Consider the following 25,291-nt stretch of genomic DNA (forward strand, 5'->3'; position numbering starts at 1 on the left):
AAGCTTAGTATTTATGAAAATGTGCTTATTTTTTTCCTCACATAATCAGTTTTAATATTTGTCGTTGATATTTCCTAATTGCTTTCCTGAAATGAGTTTTTCTGCTGTCTCAGAATATGTTTACCTACATATACAACACATGTTGAGCTACTGTATGGCACAATACTATTCAGAGACCATAATTGGTTTTTTAGGGTAAGGTATCAACAACTAGAACACAGAGGAACAACATTTTAAATCTTTAAATTTCTTTATTTTTGATTTCGTCATCAAAAATTTTACAAAACATTTTCTGACAATAATATACTCAATGAGGAGCCATATTTTGGGTTTGGACCAGGTCTCCACAAAACCGCTTTAGGTCTGAGTACATAAAAATAAAATATAAAAACCAAAACAACAACAAACCAACTACAGAAGAAAACAGTGCAGCGCATATTTACATCCCACAGAAATCAATGCCTCCATAGGAGATGGATGAGAGGGAAAAGCAGGAAATCCCATGGAAATATCATGGAAAGAACAAGAGGATATTGGTGGGAGGAGAGAGTGTGGAGAAGCTTGGAGCAGGCAAGGAGACAAATATTATGATAATATTGTTTTCTGTCAGTTTTACTGTACTGTACGTTCACATCTCTACATTGACTGTGGCAGTAACATGGAGCCTATATGAAAGTAGTGTTCCTTGTTTTCTGTTCACAGAAATCCAATTAGGGTTGTAAACATGCTTTGTCAGACCAAAATAACGCCTGTTTCTCTGACAGAGGTTAATGGTTATGCTTAGATTTTACTCTGCCCTTTGGCGTAAGCAATGGTTATAAACCAGGGTCAAGACAATAGGGGTTACGGTTAAAGACTTCCAGCTAATGTGTAACAGTATGGAATAATAGCAATCAACGGGGATGTAAAAAGACTGGCCTGAACATCAGTAATTGGACATTGATTCAGGGGAATTACTGGGATATAAGAGCTCCTCCTACTTTCCTGTATACCTCAGGTCTCTAAATGCTCTGGGCCCTACAGAGGCCCTATACTGTAACTGTCTAACATCCCAGTGTGAGACTCAGAGATAGATCTGGCTGGGAATACATTTTTCAAATCTATTGATCAGGTAATGACTTAGAAGCCATTGAAGCTCTGTGGTTGGCCTCAGGTGAACTGGAGGGGGGGATGTGTTGTGTTGATGGCAGGGAGGCTGAGGTGCTGCAGAGCCCAGAGCCATGGTGAGTTATAAGGGCCAGGTTTAAGACACCACAAACTTGGTGTGCACCAGCAGTGACAGAGCCTGGGCAACAAAAGCCACGGTACATCAGCAGCAGATGGTAGGCCCTGTGGGGAAGTTGCAGAGTACAATGATGAGACCGCTCACTGCATCCTCAGCCATGTGCACCAGGCGTGATAAGACTACACACAGCCAAGGTGTGGAAGGAGGATTTAGGAAATAGGCAGGTGTCTGTGTAACGCCTCCTACGTGCTTACTGTAGATGTGTAGCAAGGTGTTAGGATAGCATCCCCTTGTGTGCATGGGACGCAGAACCTTTGTTTTAACCTCTACGGGATCGGTGTCTCGTATACAGGACGGTTGAGCTAACGTGTGCTAATGTGATTAGCATGACTGTTGTAAGTAACAGCAAACTTTCCAGGTCATAGACATGTCTTATATGGGAAGAAAGCTTAAATTATTGTTAATCTAACTGCACTGTCCAATTTACAGTAGCTATTACAGTGAAAAAATATTGCTATTGTTTGAGGAGAGTGCACAACAACAAAAAACTTATCATGGCAACTGGTTTGATACATTCACCTCTGAAGGTAAATAATGTACTTACATTCAGTAATCTTGCTCTGATTTGTCATACTAAGGGTCCCAGAGATTAAATGTAGCATAGTTTTGTTTGATAAAATCCATTTTTATATTCAAATGTAGGAACTGTTTCTACAGTTTGAACCCCTGCTGTCTCTGGCTCCACTCCCACCCCGCCCGGCCATCTAGATGTGTGAAAGTTAGTGTATAAGCTAATGATCCATCATGTATGACATTCCTGGGAGTGTGGAAACTTACATTTTGTATTACCATATCATTTTTGTATGTTCTCTATAGTTATGTACTTGAAAATGTATCAATTGACCAATTCGGCACATTTGGGCAGACTTGATACAAAATAGTCCAGTATTGCAATGCTTCACTGGATCAATCTGAAACTTTGCACACACACTTTGCACACACACTTTGCACAAACACTATGACAGAGCCTGCATTCGAACCAGGATCTCTAGTGGCACAGCTGGCACTGCATCGCTCTGTCATAGCCGGCCGCGACTGGGAGACCAATGGGGCGGCGCGCAATTGGCCCAGCGTCGTCCAGGGTAGGGGAGGGAATGGCCGGCAGGGATGTAGCTCAGTTGATAGAGCATGGCGTTTGCAACGCCAGGGTTGTGGGTTCGATTCCCACAGGGGGTATGAAAAAAGAAATAATGTATGCATTAACTGTAAGTCGCTCTGGATAAGAGCGTCTGCTAAATGACTAAAATGTAAAATGTAAATCTAGTGGCCTAAACCGCAATATTATATTGTGGCCTTTCTCTTGCATTTAAAAAATAATTTTAAGTGTTTTTTTGTTTGTATTATCTTTTACCAGATCTAATGTGTTATATTCTCCTACATTAATTGCACATTTCCACAAACCTCAAAGTGTTTCCTTTCAAATGGTATCAAGAATGTGCATATCCTTGCTTCAGGTCCTGAGCTACAGGCAGTTAGATTTGGGTATGTAATTTTAGGTGAAAATTGAAAAAAAGGGTCTTACCCTTAAGAGGTTATTAACCAAATACAGTACAATCGCCTTGTTCTTACCCCTTTCCTTAATTTCATTTCTATTATTTTTTTCCCTTTTCTCTGTCTTCCCCATCCCCATTCCTCCTAGCGATTTGCATTTAGCCATTCCTCTGTGCATAAACAAGGAATATGAAAGGCTTCCTTGCAACACTTCAGACCTTCATTCAGCCCCCCCCTTCAGCAAAATCTGTTCCCAGCAGGGATTTGAGCCCAAACTCGGAGGGTTGGGGTAGAGGGGGAAACAGAACCCAAAACAAACAAAGCAGAGGAAAAACAAAGCCTGTCGGCGTTGCTGGGCTAGTGCAGATGTTCCTTAAGTTCAGCTCAAACATGCATAATTTGCATGCATCCCCTGTGCTGAAAGCCACCATAGAGTATGGCATTAGAAAAATGGGCCAAAAGACTAGTTAATGCAAGACAGCAGGGACATTTTATTCCAATGGCCTTATCAGTGCTTATCATGGATGTAAATAATGGTAAACCAATACTTATTAGCCACTCATTTAATTGTGATCACAGTGAGTCCATTTCAACTTCCAATTACATATTGGGGTGAAATCGTTTTGGCAGTTGTCGGACTGCTGTTAAGAGATTACTGCTCAAGGAAACATATTAATGAAGAAACTAAATAATGAAGAATGGTCTAGAAACCTATTAGCAGGATATACTGTAGAAAGAAGAGGAAAGCCTCTCTCTGGGGTATAACCTCGTCCAACAAAAGCATCTCTCTCTGCAATGTGCATACAGACTGCATGGAGACTGGAGGGCCCATGGGACTAGAGCAATCTACTCTGGAGAGGAAGGGCTATGGAGGGGTCAGTGAACAGCTTGCTTGGGAGAAACCAAAGTGACCAGTGTGTGTGTGTGTGTGTGTGGAAACACGTGCTTGTGGTTCTAGGGCATGTCAGACAGGAAAGATTCTAGCTCCATACTTTCTGTTTCTAGTTCAGTGCACACCCTCATATCAGGACGTGGTTTCCGCAATAGTCAGCATGCGGACAGAATTAGAATGTTATACAACAGGTTCACCAAAGTCACCAAAGGCAGACATGAGATTCAGGCCAGGGAGGTGGCAGGGGGCAGGGGAGGTTTAAAAAGCAAGACAAGACAAGACATTGATATAACTGAGAGTGAGATGTCCCATTTGTAAAGACATTTGCACAACATTTATTACAATTTAAACTCGAACCAGCACTGTAGTCAGAAACCATTTTGAGTAAACCGACAGTTTTCATGTAATATGTGGGGCATATCTGAAAACATTTGTACATCATGATATCATTATAAGAGCATTATTTCTGTGTTTGCTTAGGGGTTGGTAAATTATTAAATGAAAATAAAGTTATCATGGCACAACAAAAACCTTTTCAAAATATCAACTTGTGTAGAAAGAACATACTATATCAAGATTATTGAAAATGACTTATACAAAGAAAATGGGGGTGAGAATATAGTAATAATAATAACAATAATAGTAACAGCGGCCATTTGGAAGCTTGCTATGAAAAATACTCTACTACAGACCAGACACTTCAAATCATTATGTTAGGGCTTCCAAATTCCCTGTCATGTGTGGTTCTGGTAGGGGGTGTCACTCTGAGAAATGAGTAATAACCTCAGTGATAGACTATCTCTACAGGAATGGTGACATGGTGGAGGGAGGTGGGAGCAGTTAGAAAAATATTCATCATTAAAACAAGGAGGACAGAGCATATGGTGGGAATCATCACCTCCCTCCCAAAGCCATCTTCTTTACAGACTCCCTTCCTTACACTGGCTCGTGGATAAGGCTCCTCTTCTGGCCACAAGCAGTTTGTGTTTCAGAAGAAGCGAAATATGTAACTTTTTTCTCTATTTACAAGATACATAAATCCAGATGGATTTTGTCCTTTTGATTTAGTATTTTATAGAATTTCTTGACATCTTTGATCATCTCAAAAAGTGTCACTTTTGCTCCCAGGTCGAGAAACATCACAAAAGGATACACACCCCCCCTCCCTCCCCCGTCCATATCCTGGCCCTTACCTTCTCCTGTGGCAGGCCAGTGATGACCACAGACAATTATCCAGACTCCAGGGTGATGAACTTGACCAAATACAAAAATTACCATAGCATGTTGTTATTTGGACATGGGGAGTAAGGGGGGTGGGGGATACCGGTTGAAAGCAACCACAACAAATGTTCAAGTCCATCATCAAGTCCATCAATCAATGGTAAAGGATGTCCAATAGTGGCCATGGGTGACAGAGAGAGTGTCCACATTCATCTGGTTAGAGTCCGAACACTGTCAGGCACACTAGCTGGCAAATGGCTGTGTTGTTAACAGGCAATATCCATCCCCAGTGGCAGTCCACCAGTCAGTGAGTTCATCTGGAGGTCAAAGGAACATCAAAGTGTCAGCCAGTCCAACAAGCCCCCATGAGGCACTGGGCTCTGTGTCTGCACTGTCTCTGAGGGAGTAGAGAGGAGAGGGCAGCACAGGAGCAGTGCATCACCAACCCACCAGCATACCAATCTACCGGTCACCTCACAAACAGTTACAGTTACAAGAAAATCAAGCGTTGTTTTGAGAAATCAAATATGTAAAATGGCTTGCTAGGCTTTTACAGGTGGTAAGAGATTCAACCTTCGAAGGACCTACAGACCTACTTGTTAACTGCTTTGCACCATTTGATCAAACTGAGCATCACAAAGCATTGGCATTTAAAAGGCCTTAATTCTTCACCTCCAGCTATTCCATTTTAAAGGATTTAATGAGATAGATATCAACCCATGAATTCCCCAGATCATAGAGAGTATAATACATGGTGGGCCAACTCCAGCCAGCTGCCAAATCTTGACAAGCCATTACACATGCTTCCTATATTTTTCCTATAGATCGGACTACAACAAATGATATTTTTGTAATGACAACTTGGCAAACTGAGTAGGCTCCGCAACCATTTACAGACACAGGCCTCGGCAGCCTGTGTAGACTATATCATGTGGTTTGGTTGTACATATCGTTATACAGGTGGCAGACGTACATTTATAAAAAGTAAACCATCCAAAGCATGTATTTAATGTGTACCAGTTTTGATGTTTTCAGAAACAAAAAGTATAAAGAAAACAAATGCTATTATGTACATCTAAAACAACAAATCTTTGGTATGACATGAGCACATGAATAGAACTCAGCATGAGACTGTGACCTCCATGGAAACCATACAATGCTCAACATCTTTTCCCTCACCATGACATTCTCCTGTTTAGAAAATTAGCTCATTTTAATGAAATAATGATTCCCATTAGATAGCATTATGACCGCTGACTGGCAATTTTAATGGGAATAACAGCAAGCCTTTGAGCTCTGGTAAACATTATTTTGTATCATGATGTTGCTGTCTTTCTTTATATCTCCCTCATTTCATTTTCCTCCAGAAACCTTGTTTATTGCACATTCCTTTTTCACTCCTAACACAGCATGAGAGAACTGTCATTATCCATTTCTTGGTGCAGGCACCCTACAATGCTGTCGCTGTATGGGCCAGAGCTGTAACCAAAGTGATGTTAATGTTAACGTGTCATGCATGTTGCATCACGTTTCAAGTTTCCCAAGAGCCAGGAGGAGGGGAGCAGGAAGGCCACTTTGAAGTGTTTGGAGAAATAAAGAGAGATGATAGCAGAACTCCCAGGATGCATCAGCCTTCATAATGATCACATTCCGGGTGCCAGATGCCAAAGGCCTCTAGCCATGTTTTTAAATTGTTTTTTTTTTGTTTCCTCTCCTCACCTCTGCCCCCTTGTGGCTTCCCATGCCAATGTGCTAAAAAAGGCCCCAAAGAACCACCCCCCTCCATCGCCCTCTATTCAAGAGTCATGGTGGATCTGTGGCATCCCTACCCTGCCTCAAATGACAGCCTTCTCACTCCAGCTGTTAGCGTCCAAAGGTGAGCGTGGTGGTGCGCTCTGGGGGAGGGAAGGGGCCACCGGGGCCCTCGGACGGGACTCTGAGGATAGAGGGCGGTGAGCGGGGCCTGGCCCTCACCCCAATGGTGGCAGTAGAGGGCACAGTGGGCAGCGCTACAGTCTGTATGGTGGCCCTCTCGCGTGGCCCCAGCTCCTCCAGGCCCTGCGGGGGGCCCTCGTAGCCCATGTTGAGCCGCAGGGGCTGATGGGCCTGGCAGTAGTCCACGATAGGCTGCTCGTACCGGTAGTATGTTAGGGCGCCCATCTGGTGCGGGGCCTGTTTAGAGGAGGGTGGGCGGGAGGGACAGAGAGGGAGGATGATGCAGGGATTGAGAATGGCAGAGGGAGAGAGAGAGAATGTGGGAGAAATTAGGTGGGAGAGGGAGAGGAGGGGCAGAGAGAAAAAAAGACAGAAAAATACATTAGAGATGTCAATCTCAAATGCTTCTATCTTTTGTTGAGAGCTCTGAGCCCTCTAGATATCAACAAACAATTGGGAACAAATAATCATCAAAAATTATAATAATATCTACAATTCAAACAAAGACTTTTGTCAAACAGTGATTTGTTTGTCAGAAAACAATAATAATGTGTATCAATTCCCTAAATGAGTCGTTCATTTACATTTGAGTCATTTAGCAGGCTCTCTTATCCAGAGCGACTTACAGTTAGTGCATTCATCTTAAGATAGCTAGGTGGAACAACCACATATCACAGTCATTTATCGTTCCATGTCATTTCAGCAAGCCATGACACCCACCATCTCAGATTGTTCAGAAATCTTTTCTATAGTTAAAAACAGATAAGATGAGCATTCCTGCAAAATTATTTAGCTGACATTTAATTTGATCTCTGAGAAATTAAGCTAATTGATTGTACCCAAATTGGCCCTTTTAATTCATAGGATTTACATTATATTCAATAAATATAGTACCCAACATCTGATTTGGACCAAACCTCTTCCTACCATTGAGTAAGACATGAGGAACATCCGTTTCGGATCGAAATGTTGTCAATAAAGCGGTGAATTGGGAGCTTCAACAGTGTGCGGGCCTTCTTGTTCTTTACTAAGACATGAGGAATCCAATAAAATGGTCAAAAGCCACCCACGAACCCCCCACGCCAATCCCACCCCAACAACTGTCTGACAAGTGGTATGGAGCTGCACTTGGATTATTGCTTCTTCATCCTTTGTAATGTATTCCCTGCGAATCTGGTGATGTTTCTTTTCACTGTTCAGAGAAATGTGCAATTGAAGTCGCTTGCATTATTTACCATACATTTGTGTGAAAGTACCAGGTTTTGCCCAATAGATGCCACTGTTCCTGCTACTGCCACACCCCTTTTATTCATTTTGCTCTTGTGTTTATTAAATGGATCACAACATTTTCTTTGCAAATTTGGGTAGAAACCCCATAGCTTTTGCTCAACTTCTTTTTACCAAGTGTAGCATCTGTCTTGTTATACGGATTGAACTCCACTTGCCAGTGACTCATAATGCATACTCAAATTTCACAATGCACAACACCATGCTCATTCATATGTTCAAATAGGCATGCAGCCTAGACAACCACAATGACACAAAATCTGCCACAGACACAGGATGTTTGCTACTGTTACAGTATTCTCCCCTCATACAAGTCCAATGACATAAGTCAAAATGACTATGCTCTCTCCAACGCCATGTCACTTGTGTCAGTGCCAGAAGCACTCGTCACATTTGGTGTTGTGTCAGGTCTCCCGTTCCCTCCCCAGCCAGAGCACTGTGCCAAACAAACAGATGAGCGACTTCCAGCGTTTTCCCCAACTCACTGCCTGAGTTCACTGCCTTAACAATGGCCAATTAGTGGAGGTTGAAAGGTGCCCAGACACAATAGGGGGAGGCGGCTGTGACAAAAAACAAACAACAACAACAAATAGGAGGCCAAGAAAGAAAACAGAGAGAGATAAATAATTCCAAGGGTGCTGTCTTGTCTGGGAGGATACTGCATCACTTCAGCCCTATGTTCTCTAGTTTGTTGGCTGACAGAGCAAAAACAAAACAACCTTCCACTTTGGGTAACATGGATTCAAGATTCATGGACCCAGTCAGTTGAGCAAGATCAGTCATTCAGATAGTAGAGTTGCCACAAGCAGAATAGTCCATAACTGTGGAATAACAATCAAAGTAGCCGTGAGCAAAGTTAAAGAGAACAGACAGTACAGAACATACAGTCACACTGAGCTATATTGACTTGATATGGTGTCTAACGAGCAGGGTTGGGGTCAATTCCATTTTAATTCCAGTCAATTCAGAAAGTAAACAAAATGCCAATTCCCTCATTGAAAAGCATTGAAGAGAATTGGAATTTCAGTCTACTTGCAGTGTTATGGGTTCCAATTCCTGGCTGACTGGGCTATGTCAATAAATACAGAAAACAAACAAACAAACTGTACAGACTACAGAGAAGGTATGAGAAATATATATTTGAGCAAATATGTCCCTCCCCCTCTATCAAATGGACTCCAGTAAGCTAGACCTATACTCATTACATTATGGGCACTCAGCGGATTACTCCCCCCTCTCTCTGAGTCTCTCCTGCTCCTCAATCCTCCCCCCACACACCCCTCCCCCCTCTGCTCCCTGCCTGCCCACAGATTAATTAACGGATATTAACTCCTAACTGTTTCAGTGGATTCTGTCAAAGTGCCAGGGCATAAATCTGCCCAGTGTGCTAGGAATGTGTGTGTGTGTGTGTGTGTGTGTGTGTGTGTGTGTGTGTGTGTGTGTGTGTGTGTGTGTGTGTGTGTGTGTGTGTGTGTGTGTGTGTGTGTGTGTGTGAGAGAGAGAGAGAGAGAGAGAGAGAGAGAGAGAGAGAGAGACATTTGAAATGTCTTTATTCTTTTGGAACTTGTGTGAGTGTAATATTTACTGTTCTTTATTATTTATTGTTTATCCATTTCACTTGCTTTGCCATATGTTTCCCATGCCAATAAATCCCCTTGAATTGAATTGAATTGAATTGAATTGAGAGAGAGAGAGAGAGAGAGAGAGAGAGAGAGAGAGAGAGAGAGAGAGAGAGAGAGAGAGAGAGAGGAGAGAGAGAGAGAGAGAGAGAGAGTAGAGAGAGAGAGAGAGAGAGAGAGAGAGAGAGAGAGAGAGAGAGAGAGAGAGAGAGAGAGAGAGAGAGAGAGTAAGAGAGAGAGAGAGAGAGAGAACCTGTTAACACACACCCGGTGGTCTAGCAGCATATCCACAGCAGTCTCTGGCCTCAGTGTTTTGTGATTGAATTGTCTCCTCAGAGAGGTGGAATGTAATGGAATTAGGTGCACATCTCAGACTGATACGCTTGGTGTGATGAACCAGCTAAATTGGCTTACATTGTTATTTTTGTTTGTCTCCAAAGAGGAAAAATGTCCCCATTGGTTAATATTTATGACAGTGACAGTGCCTCGGGCAAAGACAATGCAAATGGTTCCCTTGGACCGCTTGCCAAAACACTTTCTCTTTGATCCTCTCAGCTCCACCTCGTCTGTCTGTCTGGGCACTAGGATACTGTAGCAAAGGGGAGAGGAGGAGAGCGGACCCATACTCATGCATTTGCAATATGACCTTACAGTATGTATCCAGCTAGTCTCTTAGGAACCAGGATGTGGGAGGGGATCAGGGCCAATCAGAGGAGTGTATCCATCGCACATGCCTGCTACTCATTACGGATAGCAGTGAGCACAGTGACCGGAAACACACTGTCATTTGCAGCTGCTAAAAAATAATACAGTGTGGAAATACATTACCATAATTCATTTAAATGTGATATCTATATTTAATTAAATGTAATTCACTTGTCATGAAAATACTTCACGTACTTTGATTATATGGAATAAAAAGAATTGTGTCCCAGAGTGCTGTTTTGGTAAGGTACGTTTAGTGCCATCAAGGGTAAAGCTCTGTTTTCATAATGTTTCTATTTTTGTGTGCATGTGTGTATCTACTGTACTGTAGTCCTAAGAATATCAAATAAAATACAACTGGTGTAGACCAACAGTGAAATGCTTACTTACGGGTCCTTTGGCAGAGTTAAAGATACAAAATATAAAATAAAAATATAAATAGTGACACAAGGAATAAATACACAGTGAATAATGAATAAAAATAATGTGGAAAAATAGCATGGCTATGTGTGTGGCCTATACACTGAGTATACAAAACATTAAGAACACCTTCCTAATATTGAGTTGTACCCACCCCTTTTGCCCTCAGAACTGCCTCAATTTGTCGGGGCATGGACTCTACAAGGTGTCGAAAGCGTTCCACAGTAATACTAGCCCATGTTAACTCCAATGGTTCCCACAGTTGTGTCAAGTTGGCTGGGTGTCCTTTGGGTGGTGGACTAATCTTGAAACACACGGGAAACTGTTGAGCGTGAAAAACCCAGCAGCGTTGCAGTCCTTGACACAAACCGGTACACCTGGCACCTACTAGGCACTTAAATCTTTTATCTTTCCCATTCACCCTCTGAACGGCACACATACACAATCCATGTCTCAATTGTCTCAAGGCTTGAAATTCCTTCTTTAACATGTCTCCTCCCCTTAATCTACACTAATTGAAATGGATTTAACAAGTGACATCAATAAGGGCACATAGCTTTCACCTGGATTCACCGGGTCAGTCTGTCATTGAAAGAGCAGGTGTCCTTAATGTTTCGTACACTCAGTGTATGTGTGTCACTGTGTGGGTGTGTGAGTCTGCAAAATGAATGTTGTCCTTTCCTAGCGTGCGGGTGTAGACGGCACAGATATTGCACTAGGGGCATCCATGACATGGAGCCCACCAGACAGGTTTTCAGCCCCAGAAAAACAGACAGAAGTGTCTGAGGGGGAGTTTAGCCAAACATCATTACATTTACAAAAACAAAGCGTGACCCCAGAGGAAAGCAGCTGCAATCCATGTACGTACAGTACATTACCATGTGGCCATTTGCATCTGTGTGTATGTGTGTGTATGTGTATGTATGCGCGTGCTAGCTAAGTGGGTGAAGTGAACATTCTGGCATTCCCATTCCATTCGGTAAGCAATCATCATCTGCCTGTAAAACCAACCCAATGCTCTAACAAATGACTCATTTTCTTAATTCCCACTTTAAGCTTGTCGTAGGGACCAGATGTTGGAACAGCCTTAAGGGCAGTAATTAGCAGGAGACAGCTGGATCAGGTGCAAAATAGTATCCATTGAAAGATGGTTCCAGGTGAATGACAAAATCCAATGAATATTTACAAAATCTACAAAGGTACTGTATTTACAACATTAACAGACTCTCAAAATACAGGTTTTAATCTAAAACCTAAGCCTCAATCAGGCCTACATTGCCAAACCAACTATAGCAGGTTGGTGTATACCAGGCTATGGACAGCATCCCCACAGATTTCACATACCAGAGCTAGAACATAACTCCAGCTCACAGGTGAAACAGGTACCTTTATACATATGGCCCCTCCCTATGGACCATACCATTAACAGACAAGACATGGAGCTTTGAGACAAGTAAACTTCAAAACACAGGACACATTACAATATGTAAATAACCTAACTTATTTCTCATCAGTGTAGCAAGTGTTCATGTGCACCTAAACATTGCATCCACTGGGAGGATTGCAAAATGGTAAATTACTACATTTAAATATGAAACTGAAATGCATCACAATGCAACTTGACCAAACATTTCCACAACACATAATTACCCTTGCGCACAGTAAATACCCATGATACTGACAAAAGAGGAAAATAACAACAGTATATACAGACAGTACCAATCAAACGTTTGGACACACCTACTCATTCAAGGGTTTTTCTTTCTTTGTACTATTTTCTACATTGTAGAATAATAGTGAAGACATCAAAACTACGAAATAACATATATGGAATCATGTAGTAACCAAAAAAGTGTTAAGCAAATCAAAATATATTTTATATTTGAGATTCTTCAAATAGCCACCCTTTGCCTTGATGACAGCCTTGCACACTCTTGGCATTCTCTCAACCAGCTTCATGAGGTAGTCACCTGGAATGCATTTCAATTAACAGGTGTGCCTTGTTAAAAGTTAATTCGTGGAATTTCTTTCCTTCTTAATGCATTTGAGCCAATCAGTTGTGTTGTGACAAGGTAGGGTTGGTATACAGAAGATAGCCCTATTTGGTAAAAGACCAAGTCCATATTATGGCAAGAACAGCTCAAATAAGCAAAGAGAAACGACAGTCAATATGGAACATTTCAAGAACTTTGAAAGCTTCTTCAAAGGCAGTGGCTATGATGAAACTGGCTCTCATGACCACCACCACAGGAAAGGAAGACCCAGAGTTACCTCTGATGCAGAGGATAAGTTCATTAGAGTTACTAGCCTCAGAAATTGCAGTCCAAATAAATGCTTCACAGAGTTCAAGTAACAGACACATCTCAACATCAACTGTTCAGAGGAGACTGCGTGAATCAGGCCTTCATGGTCAAATTGCTGCAAAGAAACCACTACTAAAGGACAACAATAATAAGAAGAGACTTGCTTGGGCCAAGAAACACGAGCAAAGGATGAGTTGGACCGCAGAGTGAAGGAAAAGCACCCAACAAGTGCTCAGCATATGTGGAAACTCCTTCAAGACTGTTTCAAGGCAAAGGGTGGCTACTTTGAAGAATCTAAAATCTAAAATATATTTTGATTAGTTTAATAATTTTTTGGTTACTACATGATTCCATATGTGTAATTTCATCATTTTGATGTCTTCACTATTATTCTACAATGTAGAAAATAGTTAAAATAAAGACAAACCCTTGAATGAGTAGGTGTGACGGAACTTTTGACTGGTACTGTACATTTAGGAAAATGAATGACTACATACAGTATATGGGGAAACATGAACGCGCTAAACAATTAATAAGGGGAATTAATGTACGTTTGTGACGAGGGCTACTGAGTCAGCTTTATCACAAAACTCTTCACCCAGGCTTTTGGCCCTTTCTACAGAGGTCTGACACCCTCTGGCCTCTGTCATTATTGGGCAGATAGCCCTGGAGGTGGGGCAGAGTTTTACTGTATGGGTGAGTTATCCACATTACATTTACATTTTCGTCATTTAGCAGACACTCTTATCCAGAGCGACCTACAAATTGGTGCATTCACCTTATGATAGCCAGTGGGACAACCACTTTACAATTATTTTTTAAATATTTTTAATTGTTCGAGTATATTTTGAATTTTCATTTGTTTTATATATATATAATTTTATAGTTTTTAAATATTTATATTACTTTTATACTATCCCAGGTATTCCTTAAAGTGGTAGGGTTTCAAGTGTCTCCGGAAGGTGGTCAGTGATTCAGCTGTCCTGGCATCGTGAGGGAGCTTGTTCCACCATTGGGGTGCCAGAGTGGCGAACAGTTTTGACTGGGCTGAGCGGGAACTGTGCTTCCACAGAGGTAGGGGGACCAGCAGGCCAGAGGTAGAAGAACATGTGTGTATTTAAAGCTAAGTGTTTCTCTAAACAAGCTGTTACCCTCCTGCTAATTCCTTAATGCCTGCTACTCCCTTTATGTGCACTGCAGTGGTGATTACAGGTCTCTGACACCACACAAATTAACCGGCTTCACTCCACACATAAGCACACACACACACTCATTGCACCCACACACGCATTCACACACACACACACACACACACACACATACAAAGCTCTGCCCCCTTCACGTGCCAACATCTGCCCACCGTTGATGCACTGTGTCCTCAGCTGTACAGATACTAGAGGAGGTTCTAAGGACAGACCACAGCAAATGGGCCGTGAAATGTCAGTCAATGCTCAACACTGGTCCTTCTGTACTCCATGCCCTAGTCTTTCACATTCAACACAGAGCATTATTACCGCTGCTATTGATTTCTCTGCTGCGTTTCTGCGGCTGTATGGAAAAATAGTACGGCTAAAATGGCTAACAACTCTAACCTCTCAGAGTTTGACAGGCTCTTTAGCTGCTACTGGCTGCTACTTGCTTCTCCACTCAGTGTGGGATCAACAGTTTCTGTCTTGACATTTCATGTACTGCTCTTTTAGTCCACAGTTCCCTGCATCGCTCAAGGATAAATCTGTGTCTGCACTGACCTGACATAGGGGTCAACGACCTTAGATACATTCATCAGGGGATCTGTCCATAAACTCTTATATGTTGTTGTTTTATATTCAATAGAAGCGCTTAGTGTGTTTACTCATTCAAATCATCACAAGTGTCCCTCATGAATAAGGATGGGGCTTATTCAGTTAACTCAATCAAAGGAGATGAGAATTAAAACAAAAAGACAACAGGGTGTCCTTGTAGGTAATTCACATGGCTTTCATTTAGTCGAAGTCAGCATGGGGCTATAACTTCTAGAGTGAGACATCTATAGTTCATTATGCTAATGCTGGGTTGACAGAAACGACATACAGTAATAATGAGTAAAAAGCTGTCCTCTACACAGTCTGACTCTGATGCAAACACTCAAACAACTGCTAGAACATCCGCTCTTAAGCAGGTGCATTTTTCTATGGCAATTTTGTGTGGCAAGATAAATAGAAAAATGGCATATAGGAAGTTACGGTGAGGTGTTATTTGTGTCAAAGGGATACCATTCGTTTAATATTTTTCTGCTATTCTTTGTGAATTTAAACTTTCCTGATTACTTGGCCTGAAATGGCCTTCTCCCTGGGTGCTCTGTCCAAGAGCACCATTGGCTGTGTGTCTGAGTGATGAGCGCAGCGCAAGATAAGGGGAGTGTGGCCAGTCTTGGCTCTACGCTAGGCTGCGTCTGTCTGACTTTAATCAGACATATTGGGAAGGAGTGTGCCTGACGCTGTACCCAGACCCAGGCTATTAAAGACCTGACTAATAAGACATGTCAGGACGACCTGGGTGACCGCCTTCCCAAGATACAGAACTTTAACTTACCTAGCTATCTCCGTCCCTGTCTCTTCCCGTCTCTCCCACTCTCTAATATACAGAACTTTAACTTACCTAGCTATCTCTGTCCCTGTCTCTTCCCGTCTCTACCACTCTCTAATATACAAAACTTTAACTTACCTAGCTATCTCTGTCCCTGTCTCTTACCGTCTCTCCCACTCTCTAATATACAAAACTTTAACTTACCTAGCTATCTCTGTCCCTGTCTCTTCCTGCCTCTCCCACTCTCTTACTCACTTGTATTGTTCTTTCTCCAAAGGTATTTGCTTTCAATAGAAACCAACATGATATATCTAAGAGATGCATCTTAAATGGCAGGCAGCACTTTGAGGTCACTCAATTTCCTCATGATCTCAGCCTCCTTGGCCTTGTCGCTCTAAGACAGTAAAAGCATTGAAGGAGTTATTTCGCTTGTAAGTACCAGACAAAGGAAGGTATATATATAATACAGGTGCAGCAGGTTCAACAGAACAAAAATGCTATCTGGACGAAGTGTTTTTACTCAAAAAGTTGATTTCCCAAATCAACAGAATTTCATTTAGGGCTTACACAGCTGAGAAGGGGAGTTTGCTGTGAAATGTCAGGCTGTAATTACAGTGTGGTGTAATGCCACTCCTCTCTCCTCACCCACCACTCTCTGTGTGATTGCTTTAGCGAGAAGGTACAGCAGTGTGAGAAGCAGCCTCGGTACAATGCTGGGTAGCTTATTTGATTGTGTGTGTGTGTGGTATCGCTTAGTTTGACTATGTTTTCTTTATGTGATTAGGTGTGTGTGTATGTGTGTGTTTGAGTGAGTGAGTGTGTGTGTGATACTGTGTATTCTTATGAGTGAGCATCACAGCGACTCATTTTTATTAAAGCAAGAACAACTTATTTGGTAGTAATTATGTTAGATTGTGGACTGCTGAATTAATAAGGGGGTGTATGTTTAAATCTGTAAAAATAATTAACCATGTGGGCTAAAGTAATGGGGGAAAAAGAATCCAGGTTGTTCGAAACAGCCCCTAAAGAGATATGTTGTTTGCATACATGCAGCGTACATCGTGATCACTCTTCACAATCAAAGAGAACATTTCACTGAGAAACCTTGACCAGGCAGCACCTCTGAGGCTGGTGCATCACAGCACTGAATATCAATCAGAGGTAATGCATACAGGTTAGGACTGCTAGGCAGGAAGCTAGGCACCATTCAGGCAGTGAAGGGCCAGGTAATTAGTGTAACGACTTGGCATATTCCTAGACCTTGATGCAGCACTGCAGGAGACGGATATGGCACAGCTGCTTCCCATATAAACTTTCCTAACAATTTCTCTTTCTCTCTGTCTCTCTCTCTCTCTCTCTCGCAATCACTTGCTTGCTCTTTGAAACGTGCACACAGACAACAACAACACAACATGCACACAGCAGCACAGATGCACACAGCGACACATGCAAATACTGAGTGACAAGACCAATGTTTCTCTACTAAACATGGTTAGATGCATGCTTTGCAAATGGTAATTAAACAGCCTGAATCCTCAAATCCCTGATACATATTTCATTAGGTGGCTCTTGGTGGACGCCATTGTTGACAGCACAACAATATTTATAATGGCCTTTAGAAATTATAGCACCCACAGGGACATCACCTACTCACACACAAATAACACAAATCCTAGACAAATTAACATATGTAATACTTTCTCATAAACAGTAAATTCACATAACAACATATCAGTAGTTTTGAGTTCCACAAAGTTGGTGTAGAAGAGGTGAATAAATTGTTGCTATCTATAAATAAGGACAAGCCACCTGGTACCGACAACATGGATGGTAAATTGCTGAGGTTAGTAGTGGAATACATTGCGACTCCTGTTTGCCACATCGTCAGTTTAAGCCTAGAAGATGGCGTGTGCCCTCAGGCCTGGAGGGAGGCAAAGGTCATTCCGCTGCCCAAGAATAGCAAAGCACCCTTTAATGGTTCAAACAGATAACCAATCAGCCTGTTACCGGCGCTTAGCAAACTTTTGGAAAAAAATGTGGTTGCTCAAATACCATGTTATTTTATAGAAAGCAAATTGGCAACAGACTTTCAGCATGCTTATAGGGAAGGGCATACAACATGCTCGGCACTGACACAAATTACTGATGATTGGCTGAAAGAAATTGATAATAAGAAGATTGTGGGAGCTGTTTTGTTAGACTTCAGTGCTGCTTTTGATATCATTGATCATAACCTATTGCTGAAAAACGTAGGTGATGTTAATTTACATTCTCTGCCTTATCATGGATTAAGAGTTACCTATCTAATAAAACACAGAGGGTTTTCTTTAATTGAAGCCTATCTAATGCAAATTTGGTTCAGTGTGGTGTACCGCAGGACAGCTGGCTTGGGCCTTTACTGTTTCTGTTTTTACTAATGACCTTCCACTGACCTGGAAAAAAGCCTGTGTGTCTATATACGCTGATGACTCAACAGTATACTCGTCAGCTACGACAGTAAAATAAATAACTGACACCCTTAACATAGAGCTTCAGTCAGTTTTAGAATGGGTAACTAGCATTAGGCTGGTGCTAAATATCTCAAAAACGAAAAACATAGTTTTTGGGACAAATCACTCAATCAACCCTAAGCCTCATCTAGATCTATTATTGAATAATGTGGCGATTGAGCAAGTTTAGGAGACTAAACTGCTGGGTGTAACCCTAGATAGCAAGCTGTCATGGTCAAAACATATAGACTCAATGGTTGCTAAAATGGGAAGAGGTCTGTCCATGATAAGGCGCTGCTCTGCTTTCTTGATGTCTCAATCAACCAGACACGTCCTACATGCCCTAGTTTTGTCACACCTGGACTACCACCCAGTTGTGTGGTCATGTGCGGTAAAGAAGGTATAGGCAAATGAAAACAAATGAAAATTAAAAACATACAAAAAAAAACATGAATAAAAACAATACAAATATAAATAAATACAAACAAAATACAAAAATATATTAAAATATACAAAAATATACAAAAACTTTAAAAATTGTAAAGAAATTTCGATAGAAAAAAACACACGAGATATAAAAAAAATTGTAAAGTCGTTGTCCCACTGGCTATCATAAGGTGAATGCACCAATTTGTAAGTCGCTCTGAATAAGAGCGTCTGCTAAATGACGTAAATGTAAATGTAAATAGGCAAATTGCAGTTGGTCCAGAACAGAGCAGCACATATTGCACTTAGATGTACACGAAGGGTGAATGTCAATGACATGCATGTCAATCTCTCCTCACTATTGGTCTTTGTGCGAGGTGTTGATGGTACCAAACTGTCTGTTCAAGCAGTTCGGACAATCATCGGTACCATACAAGACATGCAACCAGAGGTCTCTTCACAGTCCCCAGGTCCAGAACAGAGGCTGGGAAACGCACAGTATTAAATAGAGCCGTGATTACATGGAACTCTCTGCCACCCCAGGTAACTCAAGCTAGCAATAAAACCAGATTGAAAAACCAGAAAAAAAATCACACCTTAAGGCACAACAGGGACTTTGAAGAGACACAGGCATTTGTATATATTTTGTATTGTAATTTGCATTGTATTATGTATTATATTATGTAGGTTTATGTATATTAAGTATTCTATTTGTTGTTATTTGTTTACTGTTTGGACCCCAGGAAGAGTAGCCGCTGCCTTGGCAGCAGCTAATTGGGGATCCTAATAAAATACTAAATACTAAACACACACGTGCACACACAGGCACATACTCAGAAATATGTTTTCACATACTGGTAATGAATGGCCTTGTTGCCAACAACAACCTTGCTGGCTGTATAGAAACATGCACACACAGAACCCACCCAATCTCAGAATAGGTCATGAATAAATGGAATACGAGATCAGATGAAGTGAATATTGGAATATGCAGAAAATAAATGGGAATTCTTCAAGTTGAGACATTGGAGACCTTGGAGATTGGAGACCTCTTGTTCACATACAGTGCCTTCAGAAAGTATTCATACCCCTTGACTTATTCCACATTAATTGTGTTACAACCTGAATTCGAAATGGATTAAATACATTTTATTTCTCACCCATTTACACACAATACACCATAATGACAAAGTGAGAACATCTGTTTTTTTGCAAATGTATTGAATATGAAATACAGAAATATCTCATTTACATAAGTATTCACACCCCTTAGTCAATACATTTTGTATTTGTATTTGTATTTATTAAGGTTCGCCAATAGTTCCTGCCAAGGCAGCAGCTACTCTTCCTGGGGTCCAGCAACATTAAGGCAGTTATTGTAGCGGGTGATTTGGACAGAGTCAGGGGCAGGAGGTGTAAATCACCTAATAAATGGTTTATTTGGCCAATACATCGGTTCGCAGCAATGCGTAAAACAACTACAGTGCAGTACAACGGCGCACTGGAGAAAAACAAAAACACACAGGTGAATATCCCGGCGATACAGTACATAAAGCTCCACCGAGCTATCGACACCTCCACATGAAACAATCACACACAAAGACATGGGGGGCAAAGGGAATACTTATACAAGGACTGATGAGGGGATATGAACCAGGTGTGTATAAAAACAAGACAAAACAAATGGAATGATGAGATGAGGAACGGCAGTGGCTAGAAGGCCGGTGACGACGAACGCCGAAGCCTGCCCGAACAAGGAGAGGAGGCAGCCTCGAAGGAAGTCGTGACAGTTACATACAATTAAAAATATTACATGACATTACATTTCATAACACTGTTAAACACTATTATTGCCCACAGAGTGAGTCCATGCAGCTTATTATGTTACCAAACTAATCACATTTTCACTCCTGAACTTATTTAGGCTTGCCATAACAAAGGGGTTGAATACTTATTGACTCAACACATTTCAATTTTTCATTTGTAATTAATTAGCAAAAATGTCTAAAAAATATAATTCCACTTTTACTTTATGGGTTATTGTGTATAGGCCAGTGACACATCTCAATCTAATCCATTTGAAATTCAGGCTGTAACACAACAAAATGTGGAAAAAGACAAGGGGTGTGAATACTTTCTGAAGGCACTGTACACATCTGACTGACAAAATCTCTCACCACGTCCACAGCCTGTATAGTACTGTACTGTCTGTGTCAGATCAATACCAAGGCAGTTATTGAGGCTGAGGTACATCTGTAGTTCCATCAAGTCCTTAACACAGCCAAGAGTAAGGGCCTGTTTAATATTCTCTGATGTGATGATCACATGCTTCGTAAACAACAGGTGTAGCCTAACAGTAAAATACAGTGCCTTGCAAAAGTATTCATCACCCTTGGCGTTTTCCTATTTTGTTGCATTACAACCTGTAATTTAAATTGATTTTTATTTGGATTTCATATAATGGACATACACAAAATAGCCCAAACTGGTGAAGTGAAATGTAAAAAATAACTTGTTTCAAATAATTCAAAAAAATAAATAACAGAAAAGTGGTGCGTGCATATGTATTCACCCCCTTTGCTATGAAGCCCCTAAATAAGATCTGGTGCAACCAATTACCTTCAGAAGTCACATAATTAGTTAAATAAAGTCCACCTGTGTGCAATCTAAGTGTCACATGATCTGTCCCATGATCTCAGTATATATACACCTGTTCTGAAAGGCCCCAGAGTCTGCAACACCACTAAGCAAGGGTCACCACCAAGCAATCGGCACCATGAAGACCAAGGAGCTCTCCAAACAGATCAGGGACAAAGTTGTGGAGAAGTACAGATCAGGGTTGGGTTATAAAAAAAGATCAGAAACTTTGAACATCCCATGGAGCACCATTAAATCCATTATTAAAAAATGGAAAGAATATGGCACCACAACAAACCTGCCAAGAAGACCAGGCAAGGAGGGCATTAATCAGAGAGGCAACAAAGAGACCGAAGATAACCCTGAAGGAGCTGCAAAGCTCCACAGCGGAGATTGGAGTATCTGTCCATAGGACCACTTTATGCCGTACACTCCACAGAGCTGGGCTTTACGGAAGAGTGGCCAGAAAAAAGCCATTGCTTAAAGAAAAAAAATAAGCAAACACGTTTGGTGTTCACCAAAAGGCATGTGGGAGACTCCCCAAACATATGGAAGAAGGTACTCTGGTCAGATGAGACAAAAATTTAGCTTTTTGGCCGTCAAGGAAAACGCTATGTCTGGCATAAACCCAAAACCTCTCATCACTCCGAGAACACCATCCCCACAGTGAAGCATGGTGGTGGCAGCATCATGCTGTGGGGATGTTTTTCATTGGCAGAGACTGGGAAACTGGTCTGAATTGAAGGAATGATGGATGGCGCTAAATACAGGGAAATTCTTGAGGGAAACCTGTTTCAGTCTTCCAGAGATTTGAGACTGGGACGGAGGTTCACCTTCCAGCAGGACAATGACCCTAAGCATACTGCTAAAGCAACACTCAAGTGGTTTAAGGGGAAACATTGAAATGTCTTGGAATGACCTAGTCAAAACCCAGACTTCAATCCAATTGAGAATCTGTGGTATGACTTAAAGATTGCTGTACACCAGCGGAACCCATCCAACTTGAAGGAGCTGGAGCAGATTTGCCTTGAAGAATGGGCAAAAATCCCAGTGGCTAGATGTGCCAAGCTTATAGAGACATACCCCAAGAGACTTGCAGCTGTAATTGCTGCAAAAGGTGGCTCTGCAAAGTATTGACTTTGGGGTGGGTGAATAGTTATGCACGCTCAAGTTTTCTGTTTGTTTCACAATACAAAATATTTTGCATCTTCAAAGTGGTAGGCATGTTGTGTAAATCAAATGATACAACCCCCCCCCCTAAATTTTAATTCCAGGTTGTAAGGCAACAAAATAGGAAAAATGCCAAGGGGGTGAATACTTTCGCAAGCCACTGTACTTAGAGAAAAATAGAAAAATAATAGAAAGATAGCTATACATCTTAATAGAAAGATGTATAGTTAAGTAAGGCTTCACAGTGGGCTGATGCTGATTCAGTGTTACTGGCTTTGGATTCTCTCTTCTGAATCAATCAGATAATACTCTTGACATGCCTCAATGCATAGAGCATACTCTGGGGAGGAGGAGAAGGAGAAGGAGAGAAATACAGTGCTGCTACTCTTATCCTTACTCCTCCCTTTCAATCATGTATCATTCATTCACTTTCAGTTTAGACTTAAAAGTGGGCTGGTGGTTCACCCCTGTTGCTGTAATTGCTGTTTCCTGGTGTCTGTGATAGCTCAGACAGACTGTCTGAGGTGCTAAATGACTTCCTTGAGGTAACCCAAGCAGCACTGTCTATATAATAAGAAAAGGCTGATATTAAAGGAAGCCTGGAATCACAGTACTCTGGCGTGCTCCCCGGTATAACTGATCTGAATATGTTATTACACTGTGAACATCACACTACCTGTTACTGGAAAAGTGCTACTGACAAATCGAAACAGGCCTCAACTGACAATGACTGGTTCAAAACCCTCTCACAGGGAGGATGCTTAGTGATAAAACACTTGACTTAAACTATACATCATAACAGTGCCATAATGTATTGTCGTAAACATTACAATAAATGTCATTAGACGTCATGCCATTTTAAGTGGCAGGACAGTGTGACTATAATCAGCAGGCAGCACATGCCTTGTGAACTTCAGATGGAGGGAGAATAGAAAAATATTCTATGCGTGTTTTCTCATTATAGCCCTTACAAATTGTCTTGTTGTCCTGCTCCTCTCTTGCAGCTAAAGTTGCCTTTTACTTCCATTATGCTAAGTTGATGTATCTCCTTTGTGGCTGTTGTGTCCTATTTGGAGTCAATGAGGAAGGCTCACAGGGGAAGGAGTCATTATCACTGTTTATTCACAGCAAGTCAGATGTCTGAAAGGACACAACTGTTCCTGTGTGTCACACTAGGCCTATTATAGGAAGTCATTTTTTCCTTCTAACAAGCACTGTATGGTAGCAGCCACTGCTGGTACATGTATCTAGGTGAGTGCTATGATATTTCCTAGCAGATTAGCTATGGTTTGTCACAACCTATTTACAGTTGAAGTCAGAAGTTTACATACACCTTAGCCAAATACATTTAAACTCAGTTATTCACAATTCCTTACATTTAATCCTAGTAAAAATTCTCTGTTTTAGGTCAGTTAGGATCACCACTTTATTTTAAGAATGTGAAATGTCAGAATAATAGGAGAGAGAATGATTTATTTCAGCTTTTATTTCTTTCATCACATTCCCAGTGGGTCAGAAGTTTATAAACACTCAATTAGAATTTGTTAGCATTGCCTTTAAATTGTTTAACTTGGGTCAAACGTTTCGGGTAGCCTTCCACAAGCTTCCCACAACAAGTTGGGTGAATTTTGGCCCATTCCTCCTGACAGAGTTGGTGTAACTGAGTCAGGTTTGTAGGCCTCCTTGCTCGCACAAGCTTTTTCAGTTCTGCCCACACATTTTCTATAGGATTGAGGTCAGGGCTTTGTGATGGCCACTCCAATACCTTGACTTTGTTGTCCTCAAGCCATTTTGCCACAACTTTGGAAGTATGCTTGGGGTCATTGTCCATTTGGAAGACCCATTTGCGACCAAGCTTTAACTTCCTGACTGATGTCTTGAGATGTTGCTTCAATATATCCACATAATTTTCCTTCCTCATGATGCCATATATTTTGTGAAGTGCACCAGTCCCTCCTGCAGCAAAGCACCCCCACAGAATGATGCTGCCACCCCCGTGCATCACAGTTGGGATGGTGTTCTTCGACTTGCAAGCCCCCCCTTTTTCCTCCATACATAACGATGGTCATTATGGCCAAACAGTTCTATTTTTGTTACATCAGACCAGAGGACATTTCTCCAAAAAGTACGATCTTTGTTCCCATGTGCAGTTGCAAACCGTAGTCTGGCTTTTTTATTGCGGTTTTGGAGCAGTGACTTCTTCCTTGCTGAGCGGCCTTTCAGGTTATGTCGATATAGGACTCATTTTACTGTGGATATAGATACTTTTGTACCCGTTTCCTCCAGCATCTTCCTGAGCGGTATGACGGCTACGTGGTCCCATGGTGTTTATACTTGCGTACTATTGTTTGTACAGATGAATGTGGTACCTTCAGGCGTTTGTAAATTGCTCCCAAGAATGAACCAGACTTGTGGAGGTCTACACATTTTTTTCTGAGGTCTTGGCTGATTTCTTTTGATTTTCCCATGATGTCAGGCAAAGGGGCAGTGAGTTTGAAGGTAAGCCTTGAAATACATCCACAGGTACACCTCCAATTGAATCAAAATATGTAAATTAGCCTATCAGAAGCTTCTAAAGCCATGACATCATTTTCTGGAATTTTCCAAGCTGTTTAAAGGCACAGTCAACTTAGTGTATGTAAACTTCTGACCCACTGGAATTGCGATATAGTGAATTATAAGTGAAATAATCTGTCTGTAAACAATTGTTGGAAAAATTACTTGTGTCATGCACAAAGTAGATGTCCTAACCAACTTGCCAAAACTATAGTTTGTTAAAAATAAATTTGTGGAGTGGTTGAAAAACAAGTTTTAATGACTCCAACCTAAGTGTATGTAAACTTCCG

The 25,291-nt window shown here is 41.4% G+C and overlaps 1 protein-coding gene across 1 annotated transcript in view; it reads right to left on the reverse strand.

Annotated features, from left to right (window-relative positions):
- Positions 1-3,886: 3,886 nt before the first annotated feature.
- LOC311127292 (leucine-rich repeat transmembrane neuronal protein 4-like) overlaps positions 3,887-25,291 on the reverse strand; it is a 123,987-nt gene continuing 102,582 nt past the window's right edge. The window contains exon 3 of the mRNA XM_084159102.1: positions 3,887-7,061. Within this exon, the coding sequence (XP_084015228.1) occupies positions 6,753-7,061 (309 nt within the window). The 3' untranslated portion in view covers positions 3,887-6,752. The remainder of the gene's footprint in view (positions 7,062-25,291) is intronic.

The sequence above is a fragment of the Coregonus lavaretus genome, assembly GCF_964263955.1.
Source record: "Coregonus lavaretus genome assembly, chromosome: 4".
In the NCBI taxonomy this organism is placed as follows: domain Eukaryota; kingdom Metazoa; phylum Chordata; class Actinopteri; order Salmoniformes; family Salmonidae; genus Coregonus; species Coregonus lavaretus.